The sequence below is a fragment of the Larus michahellis genome, chromosome 6 (assembly GCF_964199755.1).
Source record: "Larus michahellis chromosome 6, bLarMic1.1, whole genome shotgun sequence".
NCBI lineage: Eukaryota > Metazoa > Chordata > Aves > Charadriiformes > Laridae > Larus > Larus michahellis.
The window spans coordinates 59,461,179-59,484,294 of NC_133901.1; the positions used below are offsets into that span (position 1 = coordinate 59,461,179).

A 23,116-nucleotide genomic window follows, 5' to 3' on the forward strand; every position below is an offset into this window, starting at 1 on the left:
AAAAAAAAAAAAAAAAAAAAAAAAAGAAAAAAAAGTGTTTTCTTACATTTAAATGGAATGTCTTATATTTCAATTTGTGCCCATTTCCTCTCGTCCCATCACTGAGTCTGGCTCCACTTTTTACGTCCTTGTGTCAGGTATTTATACATATGGAGAAGATCCACCCTGAGCTTTCTCCTCAGTCTGAGAGCTGCAGTTCTTTCAGCCTCTCCTTGTATGACAGATACTCCAGTCCCATAATCACTTTCCTGTCCCTCTGCTGGACTCGATCCAGTAAGCCCGTATCTCTCCTGTACCAGGGAGCCCAGTACTTGATGTCTCACCACTGCAGAGCAGAGAGGAAGGGTGACCTCCCTCGATCTGCTGGTAATGCTCTTCCTAATGCAGCCCGGAATGCTCTTGTCCTCTTCAGATGAAAGGGCATATGCCTTTAAAGCCCACAGCATCCAGTTGTGATGGATTTCCTGATTGCCGCCATCTGTCATAACAAGTTGCCAGGGACTGATAGCAGAAAAAATAGTGATTTTCAGTGGTGGTTGTCTCTTAAGAGAGATCGGTGAAGTCAAAGGAAAAAAATGTGGGTTTTGTGCTGAAAAAAAGTCATCCCAATCTAACCTTCTGCTTGGAGAAAGCCGGCTCTGGCACTGGTGTCGATGACTTATGACCCATATTCTTGTAACTCCTCCAGTAAGACGTGGATGTGATCATCCACATGTTTTACAGATGAAGAACTGAAGGCAAGGGGAAAAGTAGAGTGTGCAAACAGGTGTGATTATCCAACATAGACACTAGCAAGTGGGTGCCCAGCCTTGAAATGCCAAACTTGACGAGTCTTACTCGTTGTAGGTACTCTGAACTCAAACCCAGGGCTCTGCAGGACCCAGCTCTTCTGCCTCTGTGAATGCCTGGTGTTGGCAAGGCATTCAGCATTTAATTAATTCCCAAGTCCATTGGGATCCAGAAACAAGTCATTTCACTTCTTGCTCCCAGGGAGAGCAGGGTACTGTACTCCAGTTTTTCTTAATGCTCGTCTAGAGGAAGAAGCTGCTTGCAACTTCCAGTAGCAGCTGCTGCTTTTCTTTAAGAACACAGCTGCAACGATGGTGGCTTTTTCTTTTGCATTAATTAGTTACATAATAGAATATGTAAATAAGCGTTGCAATAGAAACCAAGATCCCTTTCAGGTATTGTTTCTTCTTGACTACTGGGGCTATTATAGTCTCTACAGTAGTCAGCAGGGAAAATGAAAGACCTGTGTGTAATTCCCCATACTGGAGGAGCCTGGTTTGAACCCATCTCGCTGCTGGGAAGTGTGCCCTAACTGGCAATCTGTAGGCTGCTCTGCAATGGCGTTGTTTTTGGCTTCTGGAGGAAAAGCAGAGAGAGTGTGAGCTTGCAGCTTGCATGATCTGGCACGCCTGGAAGCTCGATTTCCCTCTTGGCGTTTTGGTGAGCAGCCTAGCCTGGTTGCTTGTGCTGGTGTGTAAAGCCACATCAGTTAATGTCCCTCACCTCAGCATTGTCACTGGGGAAGGATGAGTGATGGGGACACCAGGGATATTTGTGGGGGTGCTGATGGGCTACAAGTGCCAGAAGCCCAGGGCTGTCTCAGTGAGGGCCATGCTTAGGGCAGCAGAGGAGAGGAGGACAAAAAAAAAATATCCCTACAATTGCAAACAAGTATTTCTGAGTGCAGTGGCTTGTTGCGCTCCTCACTGTCAGCTGTCCACTCAAACATGCCTCTCCAACAAGAGCGAGGAAAAACGGACAAGCTGGACAAGCCCCTCGCCCATCCCAGCACATGGAAAGTGGCTGGAGTTAATGGAGAAGGGAGGTAAACAGAACAAAAGCTGGTTTGTGCTCATGGATTATTCTTGGGATAAACAAATCCATTCCCAAGCATTACGTGTCTTGCCCCTTTCCTTCAAAGGAGGGAAGGGGAGGAGAAGGAACTGGAGTGGAGGTGGTTCAAAGGAACAACTAGGACTATCAAGGAGGAAAGCAAGGGAAGTAATGGAAGTAAGAGGAACGCTGCTTTGTTTCAGCAAGTTACCGTGCATCTGCTGACCTGTGTGCGGGGGTGGCGTGCGTGTCTAAATGCTCACACTCCAGGGCCAATGAGAAGAAATGCAAATGAACTCGCTTTCATCTCAAGTTAATGCAATTTCATTTAACTTGCATCTGATCATTCCTGCAGATTAGTTGATGGTGATGCTGGGAGCCAAGCCTTCCCACAAATGCAAATCTGTAGAGAACCTGAAGAGGGATCCTGGGATTCCTTGCACCTTAAGCAGTGTTCCAGCCTCTTTAGGGGCGGGAATACCCTCCAGCTCTTTCTTGCAAGGGGACATACTTGTAAAAAGGTTTCTAAATATGTTGTCTATCCTTTGCTGCAATTGTGTATCCTGATGTACAAGATTTGGGCTACTCAACTGCAAGAATAACTAAAAAGCAGTGTTACTAACTTATAATATATGGTAAAACCTTAAAACCTCACATTCTGGGGTCATCTGAATAGGAGAGGATCTGAAGGTTTAATACAAAGAAAAAATAAGTTTCCAGTCCTTGAGTTCAAAGAGAATGTTAAATTATGCCTTTTGTGCCCCCTGAAAAAAACCTCAGAAGGCAATGAAAAATAACTCTCATTTAATAATTTATTTCAAATCTCCTTGTGTGTAAGCCCCTCTTGAGTTCTGTGGGTTTGAGTCATTTTTTGAACAACTTAAGGCTTTTTGGTAAACAGCACAGTGTAAAAGGAAGTTGTACCTATGAAGAAAGAGTACGAGTAGAAAAACTAAACTTCATTGTCCTGCTGACTCTTGCAATAGTGTTGGGTGCGTAGGGCTGACCCCCGGGAGAAAAGGGACTGTGCAGTGCCAGAAAAGCAGCCTTGAAGCCATAGTCAGCACAGCGTCATGGCGAGGGCAGTAATTTTACACCTTTCTGGCTTTGCTTTCTCAAAGTATGGCTGAGTCCATAAAGGAGACCTTCTGCTGCAGGGATCATTTAAGGCAGTGGAAAGAGCTTACGAAAATTCAGTGGCAGAAGGGTAGGGAGAGGGCTGCTTCCCCCCATCCCGTTCCTACTGTCCCTTGTCACTTTAGGGCTGCAGTCCCAGTGCAGCAGATAGGTGCATGTAACGTGGTCTTTTGGCTGGCAACATTCTCATCCCCTTTCCCTCGAAGAAAGATGCTTCATTAATACAGCTAACTAACTACAATTATATTGTATATACACTATATATATATATATGTGTGTGTGTGTGTATATATACATATATGTAAAACTAATTGTGGTTGAGGTCTTGCTGCAACTTGCTACCCAAACAAGCAGGACTCTCATCCGACGGTTGGATGAGAAATGCAATGAATGGCAGACAGTGGTGTGCCTCACTGCGGGTACTGCTTCCTCTCAGCCTCCACCGAGCCGCCTTGCCCAAAAGCTATTCTGCTGATGGTGCCATCTTCTGGGTTTATAAACTCATGGTTGCGACCATTTGGCGTCATTAGAGATGGCCAGGCACTTCAGTAAGAACAAAGGGAGTTTGGTGTTCTATCCGAATTCCAACATGGCAATTATAGTGTCTTTTTGAATACCGGGAATGTTGGTGATTCCTCCTGCCTTAGTCTCTCAGTTATTTGTTGTGCTGCTCTATTACTGACCCGTTCCTTCCCAGATACTATCGCAGCCCCTTTGCCACAGGATTTCACCCACTGCTTCCCTCTTTTCCCTGTGCTGTGAAGTCTGTAAAGTGCTCTGGGACCTGCCTGCCTAACAGGCACCGCACAATTCCGTAAGAAGATACCAATATCATTAAAACGAGCAGGGGTGTGGGATGGCTGGGGCTAACCCTGCCATGTGGGAGACGTGGGACTGCAGGAGTCACGGTTAGAAATGTGCCCACCTCTTGCTCCCCAAGGCTTCTGCTGGTGCGTGAGATGGCAGGATGCACTGGCAGCCTGGAGGTAAGGTGTGCATCTGCTCTTTGCTCCCCTTGGGTCTCTGGGAGCAGCAACGAGATGGTTGTCTCCATGGGAGGGGTTCCCCAGCTCGGTGTATTGCTTATCAGTCTCTACCTTGAGGCTGTTGATCCCTGTTTACCCACTGAGAGAAGTAATCCTGCTGGGAGGAGTATTCCCAGTGAAGCCCTCAGCCGTGCACGGATACTGGTAGGCTTGCCAGGCAGTCTGGGGAACGGCTGCCAGCACCCATCTGTCTTAGGAAGCCAAAAAGAGCATTTCATGGCCTTCTGGGCTTGGCCCATTCCCTTCCACCCCTTTGGCCCATTTGTGGAGCCGACTGTAGAGGGGGAAGCCCTTGTTCTCCCGGTAGATGTAGACGCCCGTGATGGCATTCCACTGGGGGCTGGGCTGGACACCCTCCACTGGGAACTCCTGCACCAGCTCCTTCTCCTCTTTGTCCAGTGCTACAAAGCCAAAGAAGTGCTTCACGTTCTTGGCTGCCAGGATCCTGGAGTGGACCTCGGCCGTGCGTCGGAAGAGCTTGTCCTCATTGGAGCGGTACTGGGACCAGTAAGCCTCCTGCCGGTAGCTCAGCGGCGAGCAGCAGTGCTTCAGGCACTTGGTGAGGAAAACCAGGACTGCAACAATACCGATGAGCAGCCAGCCAAAGAGCTGAGAGAGAAGAGAGAGGCTGCGTTAGGACACAGCAAGGTGGCCTTACCCATTCCGTGTGGCGCTCTGCCTGGTGTGCCTACCTGGGACTCGTATCTCAGCCTCCGCGTCACCTCGTCCCTGAACTTGGTGAGGTTTGCTGGCACATCTTTACAGGGGAACCTGGCCAGCACATCAGCCCCATAATCGGCCGGGAACTTGTCCAGGGAGGATGGCTTGACAAACTCGCTGAGGGCGCAGATGTAAGCTTCCCCACGCAGCAGCGAGATGACCGACCAGGTGACGGGTGCCACGGCTGCCCGGCCCATGATGGAGCCAAAGAGGAGGAAGGTGGCAGCGGCAGAGAAGTTCTTGATGCCGCGCTTGTGGCACTCGGCCACCAGGTTCCAGGTGTGGTTGTTCCATATGACGCCGATGAGAAAGAGGGCCAGGGCTGGGACGCCAATGGCGGCCAGCCCGTAGATGTAGTTGCGGGCAGGGGAGCAGGGGCAGTTGAAGGCCACGACTGAGAAGAGCTCCTCGCTCCCCACTGTGCCCAGGGCCACCAAGCCATTGAAGATCATCACATCTTTGCTCTTGAAGAACAAGGAGAGGAAGCGGAAGTTCTCAGCGATGAGGGCGGCCATCTCGTCCCAGGGTCAAGAGGAGGCGCGTACTGCAGTGAGAGGCCGTGCTGGCCCACCTCCCAGCAACGAGGGACGCGCTGGTGGGGGGTGAAATGGCCTTGGGCCGGCTGATGTCCAAAGGGCTGCTCCAGGAGCACAACACCGTCACTGCTGTCCCTTCCTCCTGCCTGGCGTCCCAGCCTCTGGAGCTGGTTGCTGATACCAGGGATACTTCAAAAGGGGATGAAGAAGGATTCAGGCTAAGCAGCAAGAGAAATCTCGGTCATTTCAGTTTCCCACTAACCCCTCCAAAAGCATTTCTACAGTGAAGATTACCAATGGGACAGCTGTTTCTGCCCCTGTCATTTGCACATTTGTCGCCTTTCCTTCTCTTTGGTTTTAGTCACCTCCCACAGAGCCGGTTACTGTCAGCGTCGCTGCCGGACACTCTCATCTCCCAAGCCTGCAACAAAGGAGGACACTGTGTTACTGGGGAAACTGGACCGGAGTGCTGGCGTTGGGATGCGTCCCTAGCCCGGCTGCTGACTCACGCCAGCCCAGGCACACCGGCACACGCATGCTGGTGCTGCGCTCCCTTGCAAGGGCTGTGGGTTTTACTCCCTCTTTATACCTGATGAGTTAATATTTAGTAATAGGCAAAGGTATGTCAGGGAGGCAGCAAGAGGTGCTGTGAGATGGCCTGGCAGGTTTGGGGGCAGGGAGATGGAGAGGACCGGGCAGGAGCAGCCTCTGTTGACAGGGGCGAGGGGATGCTCAGGGGCTGTTGCTACCCGCAAGAGAAGTTACTTTCTGGGAAATCCAAGTTTATCTTGATGACCCAGGATACAATCACCACGTGCCGACAGAGCTGGGTCAGCAATTACGTAGGAGTTTTTGCTAGGATTAGGTGTGGCGGGATGGTCTCTTTCTCTCCCACAGCTGGTTGACATAACCATACTCGCTGTCCTGGCCCGCAGCCCTGGCTCAGCCTCTATGCACTGGCCTGAAATTGAGCCCCTCGACCTGCGTGCCTCGGTGCCAGAGGTGCCCGTCACTGCCCTTCCCCTGCGCGGCTTCCTCCAGCACCAGTGTTGTACTGGGAGAAGGTTACACTGGGATGCCCATGCCACCAACAGGACTGCAGGCACTCAGGACCAAGCAGGGGCAAGCATGTGCCCTGAATTTTTCCCAGGACAGAGAAATAATTGGGGAGTGTATCCCATCCCCTCTGCAGTGATGCCCATTCCCCCATGCCACCTGTAAGCTGCATTTAATTAATTTCTTAGTTGACTTTCCATCTGTGCTGCATCCCCGCAGGGTTTCATCTCAGGAAGCCCCAAGCACCTTGGTAGCTCTGGGAGCCCATCATACATGTGATGAAACCTGCTGGGGTTTGCTGGAGACAGGAAGGACCTGGGCACCCAGCTAACCATCTCCGGCAGCTTACAGCATCGGCACACATCCGGGGCTGCCGGGGAGCCCTGAACCCACAGCAGGGCTGCCCCCAAACCCACCCCGATGCTAGCATCTCCCAGCTGGGAGGAAGGCTTCCCTGGGCCATCGCCAGCTCCAGGGAAAAGGCTACAGGGACATTCATGCAGAGGAGACAAAGACACCTTAATCCTTGTGGTCTCTTGCTCATGCACTGTGCTTTAAATCACTCCTGTGCTTCGGTTCATCTGCTGCCCCAACAAATCCTGTTTTACCCCCTTTTTCTGTGGGGCAGCAGAGGGTAAAGGGGGCAGAAAGTTGTCCTCCATGCCCTGCTGTGTCTAACCCATGGCAATCCCTTGAAAGTCACGCTGTGGTATTGCTGACTTCAAATACAAGCAGCCCTTAATGTCTTCCTGCATCTTCCCACTTTTCCGTATGCAAAACTCCCTCGGCAAAGGAGACAGACCAGCCAAAAACTGCAGCCACGTGACGGGGAGCCAGGCCCCCAGCTCCGGCTGCCGCGCTTGTGCTACCTCATGTTTGCAGCCAGACACTAAACCTGCAAACTTGTTCTAGTGCATGGGGTTCAAAACCCTGTTATTAGATGTTACCAGGAAAGAGCCCTGATAAACAAGGCCCTGTGACCTTCCTGACAGCGCCTGGCAACCAGCAAAGCAAAAATAAGAGGATATGGCAAAGGGGATATGCCGTTTTGGGGGGGTTGCCCTCTTCTACTTGGGGGTTATGGTGTCTATCTGGGAGAGAGAGGGGTGGGTGGGTGGGAGGCGAAGGGAAAAGGAGAAGTTGTTTCCAGCAGATCATTTTTTAGCAGCCTCTGTTAAAGTCTTCCCCCGAAACATGCGTGAAAGGAAGAAAAAATGAAGTCACTTACTTCAGAAGCTGTTGAAACCAGTTCTGGAGCCTTCTCACCTCCTCGTGTGGTTTTTGCTCAGGCTCCAGCTGTGGGGGGGTTCTCGGCCGCGCATGGGGTTCTGCGGAAGAGGGGATGTGGCTGAGGCCGGGCTGATGGGCAAAGCGAAAAGTGATGAAAACAGCGTTAAAGAGTTTGGCAGCTTCCTTTTTCAGTCTGCAACGTGCCCTCGGCTGTCGGCTTTTGGGAGGAGGGAGGAGGCTGTTCTCAGGCCCTGTGCTTGGGTGGGGCGAAGAGCAGGCGCTTGGCTTCTGCCGGGTGCAAGGCTGAGGGGTTGTGCCTTTAAAAAAAAAAAAAAAAAAAAAAAAAAAAAAAAAAAAAAGGAAAGGCTGAGACTGAGTCACTGGAAAAAGCACATCGTCCTTTTTCGGCGCCACGATGCAGCTGTGCAACAGCTGGCCGGGACAGCCCAGGGTTTGCCTGGAGGACGGGAGCGACGGGGCACCTTGCTGGGGTGCAAAGGGGAAATTCTGGAGCCCCCTGGCCTGGGGGGTGCGTGCAGCCCCCATGGTCCCCAGGGGATGCAGTCATTCTGGTGGGACCCAGCTCAACCAAAGGTGGTACCCGAGCTGCGCAGGAGCCCGGAGCCACCTTAGGCAGGCAGGGGCAGCGTGGGAGAAGCCCTTGGTCCCATGTGAAGGGGCAGAAACTGCTGCTTTTGTGCATAGGAGCCGGCTGAGCCAGCGGGAAAGACACCAGCCTGGCTGGGTTTTTGGGAGAAGTAGGAACCCTCCATCACGAGTTCTGCTGGGTGGCCAGGTTTCGCTTGCCAGCGCCTGGGACCGAGCAGCGGGGCTGCTGCGGGGGGCGATGGAGGCTGAGCGGGGCCGGGGAATCCACGCGTGCGGCGCTGGGCACAGCCCGACATTTGGCGAGCGCGGTGCATTCCTGCCCGGCTCGGCTTTTCCGCTCGCTGCTTCCTCTGCAGAGCGATGCCTGCGAGGCAGCTGAACACGCCTCACCTTCTCCTTCCGTCTCTCCCTCCTCTTCGCCATCTGCCCCTCAGCTCCAGCTCTTGCCCAGCCTGTTGCGGAGGCTGGAGGCCCCCATCCTCCTTCCCCAGCCTCCTCGTCGCCGTGTCCCCAGGGTTAAGCTCAGCCCTCCACAGAAGATGTCTTCAGCACAGGCAAATCTTCAGCAACACCCACGTTCCGCTCTGCCCAGAGCAAAGCTAAGCCGTTGGCAGTTCAGACGGGATTTTTGGACCGAGTTCTCCTTCTTACCCCCAGATTTAGGGTCCTTGGGTGGGCTTTTGCAGCTCCCAGGAGTCCGGGTTGGTGCACCCCTTGGCATTCCCACACTTCTGTCCCCTCCTGCCCAGCGCCTGCTGGCTTGGCTGGGGACCCTGGGGCTCACTCCGTGCTCAGGGTGCTGCTGCTAACTGGGCTCAGGACCAGGACCCCAGCCCGGCTGAAATCCCAGGGCCACGTCAGGTTCCCTAGTGAGGGGTCTCCTCCTAAAGGCAATGAAAGATATCCCCAAAATCCAGGAAAGAGAGGGCACCCTGCTCTGCAGGGACTCTGCCTCTGCTGAAATTGCTGCATGGGGGCAAAACTCTGATCCGAAAAAATCTAAATTAAAAGTGCAAAAGCTTCTCTTTGCAAATGCACACTGATTTTTTGGTATCTTAATGGCTGTGTCGCAGAGCTCGACAGCCCTGTGTGCTGCTCGCCTTTGTGGGGACTGAGCGTGCCTTTCTCGGTGAGCCATTAACAGCGCTGAACTGCAAATAATAGGAGTGGAAACCGCCTTTATCTTTCAGTCTCCTTTGCTTTGTAAATCAGGTTTTGTGCCTATTAATTTCTGGGCAGGTGCCTTAATTAAAGTTTGGGGTGTGAAGATTAATGATAAATCTGTGTCACGCTCCTTTCTCCTGGGAGTCAGCCAGATTCAGCCTGCCCTTGACTACGGGCTTGCTGAGGCGCTCTCACAGCAGTTCGGAGAATTTCCTCATCATTTTGGTCCTTTGTTCTCTTCTCCCCACAGCCTCTGTGGAGTTACACACCGATAATTAAGGTTTATGCAAACAACAGTCACCTCAGTTACCAGCCAGCTGTAATAAGTTGGTTTGAACAAGAACGTGGCGGCAGAAATTTCAAGGGGATGAGCATTTCAAAAGGGATGTGACGGGGGTAATACTCATCTCTCAAAAGGGGTTTTCCTTCTGTGTATCGGTAATAAAATCACGGCCACCGGGGAACGCTCTTCCGGACTGCGATTTCCATAGCCACCTTGAGGGCCTGCATCCCGTCATCCTCAGTTTCTATGGAAATGGGCAGCCACCTGGTATTGTGTAGGGTCAGCGGTACCTCCTCAGCTTCTGCTCCGAGGGCCAGGGCCATCCTGCTGCTGGCCACCACGCAGTGGCAAAACCCCGACCCGTGTGGCTTCAGCACCCTGGGCTTGGCCCAGAGGCTCCTCCGGTCCTTTTCATTGCATTGAAATAAAGAAACGCCAACAGCTTTTGTAAATGGCTTTTATAAATCCCTGTGCCTGAGCACAGATCTCGCACAGTAAGCCTGAATTATTTATTTGGCTCCTTAAACAAACACCCAGGCAGGTTTTTAATATCAGTCTTTGTGTCAGGGAGGAATCCAGGTAAAACTGCAAGAGCGAACTGTCCTGCAGCAAATTCGTGGCAGGGGGTTGGCCTTGCCCCCACCCTCTGCGCTGCTGAGCGATAGCTGCGCTCCTTGTCTAGACATTTCCTTCAAGGAGCTCCTCTGTGGGCTCCTCGTTGAATGGTACCTGTGACACCAACCACGGCGTTCCCGACACGTGTAATGCAACTTGGGTTTGTCCCTTCACTAGGGAATTTGGGTCAAATTTATTTTAAAGCTTTTATTGACCTGGAAGCTGTGTGTGTCTGTGGGGGTGTAGCGTGTGGAGGGGTAAAGGGGACACTTTTGAGGTTTCACAGCTTGCTGTGAGGAACTTTTAATACTGCCTAAACCCACACGTGCTGCCCGGTGCTGAGCACGTGGTAAAAGAAAGGAAGTTTTACAGATCTGGTAGTGTCTGCCTTGGCAACCGCCACAGCACAAATCTGGTGCTTGGTGGTGTGGGACACACGGCACATCTGTCTGGCTGCCACACGGCGCCCTTCAGCATCCCCAGGGCTCGTCCATCACGGCCTTGAGGAGCCATCCCACCTGGTACAAAACTCCTTGCCTGAGTTTCCAATGCTGTAGGATTGGATGTGGCAGCAGATGGGACTGTGCTGGCACCACTGAGCCTTTTGGGTGCCTGTCCCCCTGCAGCCCCCGCGGTGCTGGCCCTCACCTCTGCCCGGCTCGATGCCCACCTGCCTGCCCACCCTGCAGCCCTCTCTCAAAAGCGCGGCTCTGCCACTGCGTAGCCCTGCATCCCCTCACACCCGGCTGTAGTAGGCAGCCATCTCCCTTCGGGGCGCAGGGGGGTGTGCGGGGGGCTGCTTTTCCCCTGCCCAGCCATTGCTGCTGGGGATGACCGGCGGGTGGAGGTGCAGTGGGGGCTTGCATCTGTGCCAGCTCTTCAGAGCCGCGTTCATGGTGCCCTGGTCGGTGATGCCCAGGAGTTTCTCGGCAGCTTCCCCTGCATCCGCAGGGGCTTTCCTGGGTGGGTGGCAGCGAGCAGCTGCCAGGTCCATGCTCATGCCCTCGAAGAACTGCTGGATGCAGACCTTGGCAAAGCTCCTGGCATGCTCCGCACATGTCTCGTCGAACAGCTTGCGCTCGATGTCGATATAGTGGGACCAGTACCTGCTCTTCAGGAAGGCAGCTTGGGTGAAGCAGGGCCGGAGGGATCTGACCAAGAAAGCCAGCGTGGTCATCAGCAGCACAAAGCACCAGCCCAGAGCCTGCAGGGACGAGGGGGGAACCGGACCCGTCATGGGCAGGCAGAGCACGCGCCGGCACTTCCCACCAGCTGGCAGGAGCCCCCTGGGCTGCGAACGAGCCCGGCTCCACTTCAAGCTGTTTGACATTTGGCTGCGTTGGCATTGCAAAGCTGGACAAGGAGACCCTCCGTACCATGTTAGCGCATCTGTACTGAAATTTTGTTCGATGCACCCACATAGGCAGCACCTCTCCGCTTCTCGCTGTGTGCGGCATCAGCAGGCAGTGACCATAAATAACACCGGACTGAATCCTGCACCCAGCCCTCGGTCCTGCCTCCCATATGGCCGTGCCTCACCTGGGTTTAGGATAGTCTGTGTCCTCTGACCCGCAGCTAACATCATTCCACATACTCCCTGTGTTTCTGCAGCTGCCTAACCCTTTTCTCGAGCTGTTGGACTCGGTAACATCTACCGTGGGTGAGCAGTGGTGACAGGCTCCCCTGTTAATGGGGTCTGACAGGAAGGGCGAGAGGAGGGCAGAGCCAGGACCGGTCTGTCTTGTTCACCGTCGGTCTCGGCGCAGGCTGCCGCCGGGCTGTGCAGGCAGAGCTCGCGAGGGTGAACCCCACTGTAAATGCAGCCCCCTAAAAGAGCAGCTGGGAAGGGGCATATCTGGGTGACGCCCCTTGTTTTGCAGCTCCCAGTGCTTCCAGGCAGCTGGGAACTGGGGTCTACCCAGGAATATCTGCTTTGTGTCTTTGTAGAAGTCCCTGTGCCTCCATTTCTCTTAAACTGGGAATAATAGTTCCTGTCTGCCCAAAGGAGGCTGGGGAGAGGAGCTGCTTTTAAACAGGGGTATGAGTGACCAGAGTGGGTCAGACTATCCTGCTTCCAACACGGCCAGAAGCAGAGGGCTGGAGAGGAACTAAGCACAGGACAAATGGCAAGTGGCACTTCTTCATTTGTGGTTCCCTGAGATGGTTAATAAACACACGCTGGCTGTTTCCAAGCAAGCGGCAGAGGCAAGTGGCATAGATGGTTATCAGCCCATTGCTTGCACACGTTATAATAAGCAACAAGAGCCACCACGGGCAACCGGTGGGTGATGGGAGGGGGTGACAGCCCACCAGCCAGGCGGTAACATCCACATCAGCCCCTTCTGAACTGGCTCTAAATGAATCTCTGCATACAGCTTGGCCGTGTATTTCTGCCCTGCAGACCCAGGCTGCCCAGGCAGGAGGGGGGACCGAATTATCAGGATGACCTGCAGCTTCAGTCTGTGCACCATGCTGGAGGCGTAACTCTCTGGAGCCGAGTCTGAACACCTTCTTACCCCTGAGAAATCACCAGTCTCTACTCCTGCAGCTTGATTTCAAAAAGGAGATTCCCTCGAGGGAAGAGCTAAGGCTCGCAGTGTGAAACCCCAAGCCACCAGCAAGGGCACAGCCATGATGCCTCTTACCTGCGAGATGCAGCGCAGGTACCTGACGGCCACTTCATTGGCGATGAACTCCTGACCATCGTAGATCTCTTTGCAGGGGATACGGGCGAGGACCTGCTTCATCTCCCCTTGGGAGAGGCTGGGGTGGCTGGCGTTGCCCAGCGTCTCCACGGGCACCGAGGTGCAGAAGGCGCAGGTGATGCACTTGCCGTCCAGCAGTGTCACCGAGACCCAGACCGTCGGGGCGATCATGGCCCTCTGCGCCATGGAGCAGAACATGTAGCGCAGGACAGCCGGGTCCTTCCCTCGCTGGCCCTGGGGTCGCCTCCACTCCTCCGCCAGCATGGATATGTTGTTGTTCAGCACGAAGCCCAGCAGGAACAAGATGAAGGGGGGTACCAGGAGGATGCCCAGCCCGTAGGCCAGGTTGTAGTGTGGCAGGCAGGGGCAGTTGAAATCAAAGGCCGAGTACATCTGGGCGCTGGCGAGGGCCATAATCCCACAGATGCCATTCATGAAGGATTCCTGGTTGGACTGGAGGAACTGGAAGATCATCCGAAACTTGTCCATCTTCCCTTGATGTGATTCCTCCCCCCACTGGGGTCCAAGCTGTGGCCTCGGTTTACTTCATTCTTTCAGCTCCCCTCTTCAAAGATGGGCATCAACAACTCTCTGTGCGGTTCACTGATTCATTTACACACCCTTACAGCCCCCATATTTAAAGCAGAAAATTAAAACATTGTTTTTTCCTGCTGATTTTGCTGCTTGCAAAAGTTCAGGGTTTGTTTCCTTCTGCTCTTCTTTGGGTCTGAGGGACCTGGGTTGTTTCTGGTTTGCTAAACCTGGCTTCGTTCTTCTCCGCATCCCCATTTCTGCGGTCTCCTGGTCACCGTTCCCCTTGGCTGGAGGGTGCAGGTGTTACCATGGCTATGCCCTCCCCAGAGCAATCTGTGCCCTGGGCAGAAGGGGGATTTGGCTGATCGTCCTCTGTCAGCCTGTTTGCAAATGCAGGAGGTGGGTGCTCCTCCCAGGACCGAACAGGATGCCCCACCTCTGCGGTGCTGGCATACACGGAAAAGCGGGATGCCAGAGCTTTCCCCCTCCCTCCGTGTCAGCATCACCCCAGCAGTGAGTGCCTCGCTAACTAACACAAGTGCCTCACAGGTCTGCCAGCCCCCTGATCTGTACCTGCTCCTGCTGCCCTGGGAAATTCCTTTTCTCTGTTTTATTCTGCAGAGGGAAGAGAAAAGGAAAGACAGAGGAAGGAGGGATAAAGCTCTTGCTGCTCTGGGATGTTGTCCTGGTACTGCAAGGTCTGTTATGGGCTCCCCTCCATCCTCCAAACATTCTCATTTCATACAGACTTACAAGACAACGCTTGCAGCTCCTTGGTTTTCACAGCCTTGTACCCTCGGGGCTTGCTGAAATGTCCTTCAAACCCTGGCTGACACAGCCTGGTGACATCCAGAGGCACTTAGTGCTTTTCCTGCCTTCAGGGATGGAGAAAAAACAGGTGGAGAAAGGAGAGAGGGCTGCAGGGATGGGGGCACAGAGGATGTACCCTGCTCTGCAGGCAGGTCCTGCTGAGAGCATCCGAGCCCTGGGAGCCTCTGCTTTCTCAGAAAGCACTCCCTGCCCAGCAGAGCTCTGAGGTTCAGGTTTTTCCCTGAGATTTCTTCTTTTTTACCCACTTTCAATGAACATTTCTGAAGGGCTTGAGTGCACTTTGCTCTGAATGGCAGCTGTTCCTGAGCGCCAGAGGCTGAATGATGTTCTTGCAGCCGCCTTTTGTGGGTATAATCCCACTCCCCTGATAAATTTGGGATGTGCAGGAACTGGGAATACAGAATCACAGAATGCTAGGGGTTGGAAGGGACCTCTGGAGATCATCCAGTCCAACGCCCCTGCCAGAGCAGGGTCACCCAGAGCAGGTTGCACAGGAATGCGTCCACGTGGGTTTGGAATGTCTCCAGAGATGGAGACTCCACCACCTCTCTGGGCAGCCTGTTCCAGTGCTCTGTCACCCTCGAAGTAAAGAAGTTCCTCCTCATGTTTAGACAGAACTTTCTATGTTAAATTTTGTGCCCATTACCCCTTGTCCTGTTGCTGGGCACCACTGAAAAGATCCTGGCCCCATCCTCCTGACACCCACCCTTTAAGTATTTGTAAGCATTGATAAGATCCCCCCTCAGCCTTCTGTTATCCGGACTAAAAGGACCCAAGTCCCTCAGCCTTTCTTCATAAGAGAGGTGTTCTAGTCCCCTAATCATCTTTGTAGCCCATACAATGAGGGTGTGTAAATCCTGCCTGTGACCTTCCTGGCCCAAGGGCAGCCACTATCCCCTGAGGGACCATGTTTCCCAGAGGTACCAGACCGCCTGCAGGCATGGACTGTGCAGAACCCTTCCTGCCCGTCAGGCTGGGAGGTACCAGCAGTCCCGGGGGCTGAAGGTGCAATGGAGCTGCCACTCCTCTGAAGATCACTCAAATCCTGCTGGGAAGGTCAGAGCAAGGACTACCTGAGCCAGCAGTGTGCATCCATTTAGCAGGAGAGTCTGGGGCTGGGATTTAGCCATATGCCTTGACCTGAGGCTAAGATGTCTAAGGGCACGGTTCCCATGCATGGTGCAGGGAGGACTGAGCTAGCCGGGTGCTGGGCTGGCTGGTCCGTACAGCATGGGATTGCTGACAATTTAACCATGCCACTTTTCCTGGGTTTGTTAATTCGGTAGCAACACCAAGTGAACTGGGCTCAAGTGGACCTGAGTACCTGCATTGCCCTTCCCACTCTTTGCGCAGCACGAGCAGCCCAGGCAGGGCCAGCTCAGGTGTCTGGTGGATGTGTCCTGGACGATGATGCTGGGATGCTCAGATGAGCTCGCTGTTGTCAGCTTTGCAGACCTTTCGGCTTTCTGGTGCAGAGATCCTGTGCGCGTTTGCCAGCACAAAGCCAACCAGACAGACTCCTGGTTGACACTCCAGACAGACAAACCCCAGCTTGCCAGAAATGAGACAAACACTAACGAGGTGTGAAAGCTGTGGTTGGACCAGGCTTAGCTCCTACAGCACAAACCTATAAGATGTGGGTTGTGTTGTTGGTGCTTTCCTGCATCTATATTCCCAGTTCACAAAGCAGCTTTGACATACCAGGATGCTCCCTCAAGCCAGCCAAAAGATGGGAGAATATTGGGACAAGTGGCCATAAAATAGCTTCTTGCAGTATTTACTACCTGCAAGGCATTCAGTTCCTCTGGTCCCGGCACCACCTGTGCTGTTGATGTGGGTGCCAAGATACATCTGACTGCCTGGGCAGCATTGCGGCTGCATTAGCGGCTGTGAGACACGTCACCAAGGCAAGCTGTACATAGGTGGGTGGCATGCGGGAGATACTTTTCGCCAAGTTTTTGCAGTGCGTCAGTACAGAGGTAGGAAGCCAAACCAGGTGTTTGGACCATTAGTCAGTGCTGTGGCTTCTGACGTCTCCCCCCACACCAGCCCTGGGGCTTAGTTGATCATGTCAAGTTCACCCTGAGATGCCACCACAGAGGTGAGCACAAAGCACATGGGTAATACCTGGGCAGTCTTAGCTCTGCCTGCTGTGGAGAGGTTAATTGCATGATCTCATCAAACGGGAAGAGATTTGGCTGCATGAATATAGATGAGGCTTATTGTATTGCTAGCTAAGAGCTGAGGCTGGCTTCCCTGTTCACTTGGCAAGTGGCTTTTTGAAGGGCAGTTGACATCAAAGCCTGCATGAATCAACCTTGTAAAAAGCCGAGAGCTTTTTGATCTCTGGGAAAACTCTGCCTTTCATTAAACGTGAATGAGGGGTCTGAGCTTGCTTGGTGTACAGCACCGGCAGTGCTCATTGAGGCCAACAATAAGTCAGTGGGATTCAAAACAGAGCCCATAGAAGCCAATGCCTGGGTCTTTCTTTCTGTGTTGCCTTGTTAGAGAGGGCCTTGTTTTGATGCGATTGTCAGCAGAAAGCTCACATCAACTGATTTGCAAGAGAAAGCAGAGTGAACGATTCCTCCCGCAATCCTGCCTGCTCATGCTTTGGAAGCCGGCTCCTGGGAGAGATGGTAGATGCCCAAGTCCCTTCCAGAGTGGGATCCTGCACCTGGATGCTAAGACAGACAGCAAGCCAGGGAGTCTTGGTTTGCGTGTGCCAGTCAGTGTAGGATATAGAGAGGAGGGACAGGAAAATGGCCACAATTCCCATCAGGAGAGTTTGGGAAGAGATTGGGAGAGTCGTCTTTGCTGTCAGCCCTGCTGTTTCACGGGCTCTTGCTAGGTGAGGACCCCTAAGCATGTCAGATATGCCTGTAGGTCAGACGTCAGACCAGCCCTGAGAGGCAAAGAGCTGCTGAAGGTTGTGAATGACCCTCTCTGCTCCCCCTCTCGGAGAAGGGTGCAGACTCCTAGCAGAGCTGATGGGAAGGGACCTCTGGAGATTGCCTGGTCCATTCTCCCTGCTCAAAGCATGATCACGGACGCATCTAATTGGGTTGTGAATGTTGGTGCCACAATCTCTCTGGGCAGCCAGTTCCATCATCCTCAAAGTAGATAAGTCTATTCTTCTGTTTGAATGGAATTTCCTGCATTTTGGGTTTGTGCCTGTTGCCTCTTGTCCCATCATGGGGTGACAAATACCATTTACCGCTATGGAGAAGAATTCTTCTCTGGCTTTGAAGGGGAATGCAGCATGGGACTCAGGGAGGCTGGGAGGGATGAGCACCCATGGCCCCATCCAACTGGAGGTACCCTGTGACGACTGACCCTCCAAGCAGCATGTGAGCCTTTGTAGACCTGAAAAAGACTATGGCAGCGCCCTTAAATCCTTTGGTTTTCTCCCTGCTGACACAGATAACAAAGCTGTTCCTCTTCCCCTTTTTTGCATTTCATATTTTGTGGCCACTCTGGGATGACTTAAAACCTGGGAACACGGAAAGCAGCATGCAAAGGGGAGCTGCAGACCTCTGCTCTGAGCTGCTTAGGAAAATAGCCAATTTGACTAGCGTGGAGTGGTGAGCCTGAAGTGAGTCTCAGCCTGAGATTTGTGATGTGTCCGATAAAAGTAAACCAGAGATGAAATCCAAAGTGCAATGCTGGTTTCAAGGGAGAGACCAGAAGCTCCCTGGACCTAAATAGCTCCTGATGGGAAGACCGCTGTGTTATTCCCAGCAGGCAAGGGCCACAGCTGGCTTTGTGCCCTCTCTGCGCATGTCTGGGGGAGCTCAGGGATGCAGCCACATCTGATTTTGTTATGCAAATAAGAAAAACTCTGCAGACCATCCCTCTGCACCCTGCAGTCCCCATCCCGGCTGTCAGAGGGATGCAGCTGCCCACGGGTGGGCCGTGGAGCTATTTGGCCTCCCTGTGTTTTGCCAAGCATCTCCTCCCTCCCTGACCCTGTGTGCACACACTCCCTGGGGAGGAGATGACCCACTTCCCAGCAGCTCGATGAATTAATTGGAGGGATTAATGTGTGTTTTCAATTCAACCCCTCATTTTGGATTTAGTCACAAGGTGGTGGCAGGTTTCTTTGCCCCTTTCCCACCCTCTTCTTTCCTCCTGGAGGCCCTGCTTGCCCCATGTATGCATTCACGGCCAAGGAGAGGTTTCTTTTTCATGCCCACCCCCCTCCCTCCCTGTCCTCACAGCCCCTCCACCTTGTCCCCCTCACTCCCAGGGACAATGTGGGCATCAGTGTGAGCCTCAGCCTGGAGGAATAGATGTGTCTGTACTGGGTTAGTTTGCAGGAAAGAATTTAATGCATCCAAGCAGCAATGCTGGGCAGAAATATCAGTCAAACTGGCACCGTGGTTGGCATCATTTACAACAGGGGCTGGAAAAAGGCAGGTAAGAAAGTAATTAGCACTCGAGGCTCAGAGATAAGGTTACATTCAAACAGTTTTGAACTGAGAATGGAAATGCCCAATGAGGTGATGCAAGGATGATCCTCTGGATAATTGGTTTGTACTAACGTCTAGCAGGAGGGTGTTTAAAATCTATGTTCAGACTTCTCAGGCAGAGCCAGTGGGTCCTTTCCATGGCCCAATGCCAGCGCGTGGAGCAGCCACCTGAATCCCAGCACAGTCCCGTGGCTCTGGATATTTTAAGCAAAGCCTTCATCACCTTTTCCTTCTGCAAATCCAATCCAGTCTCCAAGGACACCAACCCAGAGGTATCTTCTATTAAATTTATGAGTTGCAGTGTGTTGCCATGTTTTGTTTTGAAAATGCATAGAAGTATTGACGGGTTGTTAGAGGGAGGCTGAACAGTTTGGCAGCTGGGCTGGGGGCAGCCAGAGCTCTCAGCAGATGGGAAGTTGTAGGAAGTGGCTTTGCCTTTTTGAGTAAACATGTTGGTGTGGTACTAAAAGAGTTGCAATTAAATCATTTCACTGCTAAGTCTCTGAACCAGGTTTCACTGAAGTGGGCAGGAGCTCCTCACACCGCTGTGAAGCTGCCGCTCCCGTTGGTTCACATACGCAGCCAGATGTTGCTGCCTTGGTTAAATGCTTCCTCAAGCCAGAAGGGTTTTATCACAGCTGTAAGGAGCTACAAACTCTTTAATATAAAAAAAAGCGCTACGCAGAGCCCTTGGTTGAGAAACGTCATTAACAGTGACTGAATCTGGGACCTTTGGATCTTCAGAGTGAGTTTATTTTGGATGTTTTGCTAGGCATGCCACGGAGCAGAGTCTTTGGGGTTGGGGTTTGGAGGAAGATGTGAGCACCACTGTCATCTATCTGCTGGTCCTTGCTTTGTGCAGGACAAAGCCCCTGTTACACATCAGTGTGCTGGGGGAATTTGGACCAGGTAGCGGGGCTGTCTGCCCAGGGCAGAGGGGATCTCTCTCGCCCCGGGGGATGCCTCTGGGTCACCTGGCTGACATCCAGGGGAGGTTTCTCATAGTACCACATTTTCAGAAGTTTATTCACCTGGTCCTGATCTGTGATGCCCCGGAGAAGATCTTCCTCTCCTTCAGCCCCCTCTCCCTCCCTAGGCAAGCTGAAGTTGTGCAGTTTGATCTCTTGCCGCATACTTTCGAAGAAGTGGAGGATGCATTTGTGAGCAAAGAGCCGGCTGTGCTCACAGCAGGTTTCCTCAAAAATCTTTTGCTCGATGTCAATGTAGTTGCTCCAGTGACGCGCCTGCAGGAGGGTGGCCTGGTTGAAGCAAGGTCTGAGCCAGCGAGCGAGGAAAGCTGCTATGATAAGGATCAACAAAATGCTCCAGCCGAGTGCCTGGGTCATAAGAAATAAGCAGTGGAACAGGAGCAAGACAGGCACAAGGACAGGCTCGAGCTGTTTGCCTGTATTACCGAGACAGGGAATTCGTGTGGTTGGAGGGGAGATGTGGCATATCCGGACTCCTGTCCTTGACCTGTCCCTGAAGTCCAGCACCCCAAACTGCACTCAGAGCACCAGTGTAATCTCCTCCCAGGGAATACAGGACATTTATCTGTGCATCAATAGTTCAGGAGGATAACTATTTGCAAAGTTAGCCTGGAGCATGTGCTTTGAGCATGGGAGTGCGCCAGGAGAAAGGGATTTCAGTGCTCTCCTTTGGCGCTCACTTATCTCCGGTGAGGTCTTCATCTGCCACCTACACTGGTCTGGGGCCCAGGAGCAGGGTGAAGACAGCCCAGACTACATGCAGCTCCCTTTGGTAAGAAGGAAGAGCTTGTTTTCAATGCTGTCCCACTGCTCCTCATCCCTGACCTGGCACTCCTGTACCAAGAGCCTGAAAGAGGGTAGATTTAGATTAGCTATTAGGAAGAAATTCTTTATTGTGAGAATAGTGAGACACTGGCCCAGGTTGCCCAGAGAAGCTGGGGATGCCCTTCCCTGGAAGTGTTCAAGCCCAGGCTGCATGAGGCTTTGAGCAACCTGGTCTAGTGGGAGGTGTCCCTGCCCATGGCAGGGGTTGGAACTAGGTGATCTTTAAGATCCCTTCCAACCTAAACCATTCTATGATTCTATGAAGAGCAGGGGCTGGCCAGGGCTCCACTCCCCATCGAGTCCTGTTCTCCTATAGCTCCTGATCGAGCTGCTTTTGTCTGTCTCAGCTTGCACTGTCCTTAGAACAGTGGGTCCTATCTGTGAGGTCAGCAGATAGAAAGGTCTTCTAACAATGGACAGGGCCTTAAGAGACGCCTGTATTCCTTGCAACCTGCTTTTTATTATCTGAGTTTAGAAGTTGCTGCTTCTTCTAGAAACAAAGTTCTGTTAATTAAACCATCCTTTATTTCCTCCCTTTTCCCTACCTGAGTGACTCTGGAGATTATCACTGAGGGTGGCAACATTTGGGGGCACAAAGAAGCAAAGAACAGCCTGACTGTGGTGAAGCCATGACAAATTGAGGAAGAGCAGGACCAGATGACGTGTGCCCGGGCCCCTCACTGACACAGGGGGTTCTGCTGGCAGTGACCTACCTGGGACCAGCAGCGCAGGTACCTGGACACTGCCTTGCGGGACGTGTTGTTCCTCATGAGCTCGTCGTCCTTGCAGGGCACCTTGGCCAGCAGCTGCTGCACCTGCACCGGGCTGGCATTGGCAAACCCCACAAACTTTTCAGGATCCACGGAGCCACTGAAAGCACAGATCAGGCATTTGCCATCCAGGAGGGTGACTATGATCCAGACGACAGGGGCAACCATGGCTCGCTGCATGATGGAAGAACACATGTACCTGGGGCAGGAGAGAGAGAAGTGAGAAGGTAAATGCTGGGAGGTTTCTCCCTGTCCACAGCCTTGATGGACGCAGGCTGCCCTATGCCAAGCAGCCCTTCAGGAGCCAGGGAGCTGACTCCCAGGACTGTCCAAAGCATTGCTCCATCCAATGCCTCTTCTGCTCTGGGGTCTCTTTGTTGGTGCTGCCTTCCAGTGAGATCTGTGCTGACGCGTGGCAGTGCTCTGCTTAGAAGAAAATTAATTACCGGGAAGATCAAAGCTATGGAGGCGAGACAGCTAAGCGGGAGGTGAAAGGAGGGATGCCACTCCTGGTGCAAGCCCTACCTGATGACAGCCAGGTCCTTCTTTCTGTGCCCCTGAGGTCGCCTCCACTCCTCCAGCATCACCAGGGACTGTCTGTTGAGGATGAGGCCGCAGAGGAAGAGGGCGACGGGGGGTACAAACATGATCCCCAAGCCATATGCCATGTTATACTGGGGCAGACAGGGGCAGCTGAAGTCAAAGCAGGTATACATCTTTACGCTAACCAGGGCTAACAGCCCACAGATCCCATTCATTACAGACTCCGAGTTGGACTGGAAGTACTGGAAGATCATCCGGAAACGGTCCATTGTGTTCTTTTAGCCAGGGGTACTCCTCCTGGGGAATCCCTGGGCTGCCTGACACAGCCTGTCTCCCTTTGCTCCTGCTTCTGCTGCCGTGGGGTGGGGGATGCAGCTCAGCCCGCAGTCGGTCAGGGCAGGAGGATGGGGATGGAAGAGAGCTGCCGTGGTGGGGGCAAAAATGCTGGCACAGGGCATTCACAGGTCTGTCTCTCACCCAGTGCTTATCTTCCAGGGCAGCTGGTAGCTTTTCTAGGTGAGCAGGCGGGTACAGCCTCCAGCAGCTGTTTTTTCCTCCCTGTTTTCAATTTTCAGGGCCATCCCATGTGCCAACCAGCGACAGCCTCTGGTAGTGCTGGGTCCCTCCCTCACGGAGATACTGACTCTCAATGGAGAGCCGTCTGTGGATGCCTGGGAGCTGTCCTCTCCGCTGATTGAGGGCTGTTGAGCGATTCATCATCCGGGAGAAACCGGGAGAGTGAAATGAGCTCATCTGAGTCACTGCTGCCACCCCGTTTCTTTTCAGTGAAGCAGGTCCCCAGCCCCGAGCGGGGCAAGGGGGAGGCCGGGAGCACACGCCTGGCTCTGGGCACGACACATCACTGCGAGCTCAGATTTCCCTATGAAAATGGGCTGAAAGGACCAACCCTTCAGTCAGGAGGCTTTGAGAATCGATACGTTTCAAAGCCTGGAATGGCACTTTGGGGCAAAGGCTGCTCTTAGCTACACATCATACACGTACTGTGACATTTGTACCGTACCTGCATCCGTGTCCAAGGCCCTTGCACTGGGGCTCCTTCTTGGTCCCCATCAGAGGGCATGGTGCAATCAAAGCAGATGGCTCATTTGTCCTATGGAACTGTATTATTGTCTTCTGTCCATTTTAAGTATCCCAGAGGTCTTTTCCTCTCAAAAGTTTATTTTGCAGATAAATATAGCTCACTGCCAC

The 23,116-nt window shown here is 52.9% G+C and overlaps 3 protein-coding genes across 3 annotated transcripts; all 3 read right to left on the reverse strand.

Annotated features, from left to right (window-relative positions):
- Nucleotides 1-3,081: 3,081 nt before the first annotated feature.
- On the reverse strand, nt 3,082-8,275 carry CALHM2 (calcium homeostasis modulator family member 2). The gene is made up of 3 exons (XM_074591410.1): nt 7,566-8,275; nt 4,718-5,702; nt 3,082-4,634 (listed from the first exon to the last, which is right to left on the reverse strand). Exons 2-3 carry the CDS (start codon nt 5,258-5,260, stop codon nt 4,218-4,220), a joined length of 960 nt encoding a protein of 319 aa, XP_074447511.1. The 5' UTR covers nt 5,261-5,702; nt 7,566-8,275; the 3' UTR covers nt 3,082-4,217.
- Nucleotides 8,276-10,974: 2,699 nt separating this feature from the next.
- On the reverse strand, nt 10,975-13,432 carry CALHM1 (calcium homeostasis modulator 1). The gene is made up of 2 exons (XM_074589991.1): nt 12,884-13,432; nt 10,975-11,442 (listed from the first exon to the last, which is right to left on the reverse strand). Exons 1-2 carry the CDS (start codon nt 13,430-13,432, stop codon nt 10,975-10,977), a joined length of 1,017 nt encoding a protein of 338 aa, XP_074446092.1.
- A 6,223-nt stretch (nt 13,433-19,655) lies between these two features.
- On the reverse strand, nt 19,656-22,176 carry CALHM3 (calcium homeostasis modulator 3). Its single transcript, XM_074593056.1, has 3 exons — nt 21,890-22,176; nt 21,308-21,563; nt 19,656-20,117 (listed from the first exon to the last, which is right to left on the reverse strand). The coding sequence occupies exons 1-3, from the start codon at nt 22,174-22,176 to the stop codon at nt 19,656-19,658; spliced, it is 1,005 nt and encodes a 334-aa protein (XP_074449157.1).
- Between the last annotated feature and the right edge of the window lie 940 nt (nt 22,177-23,116).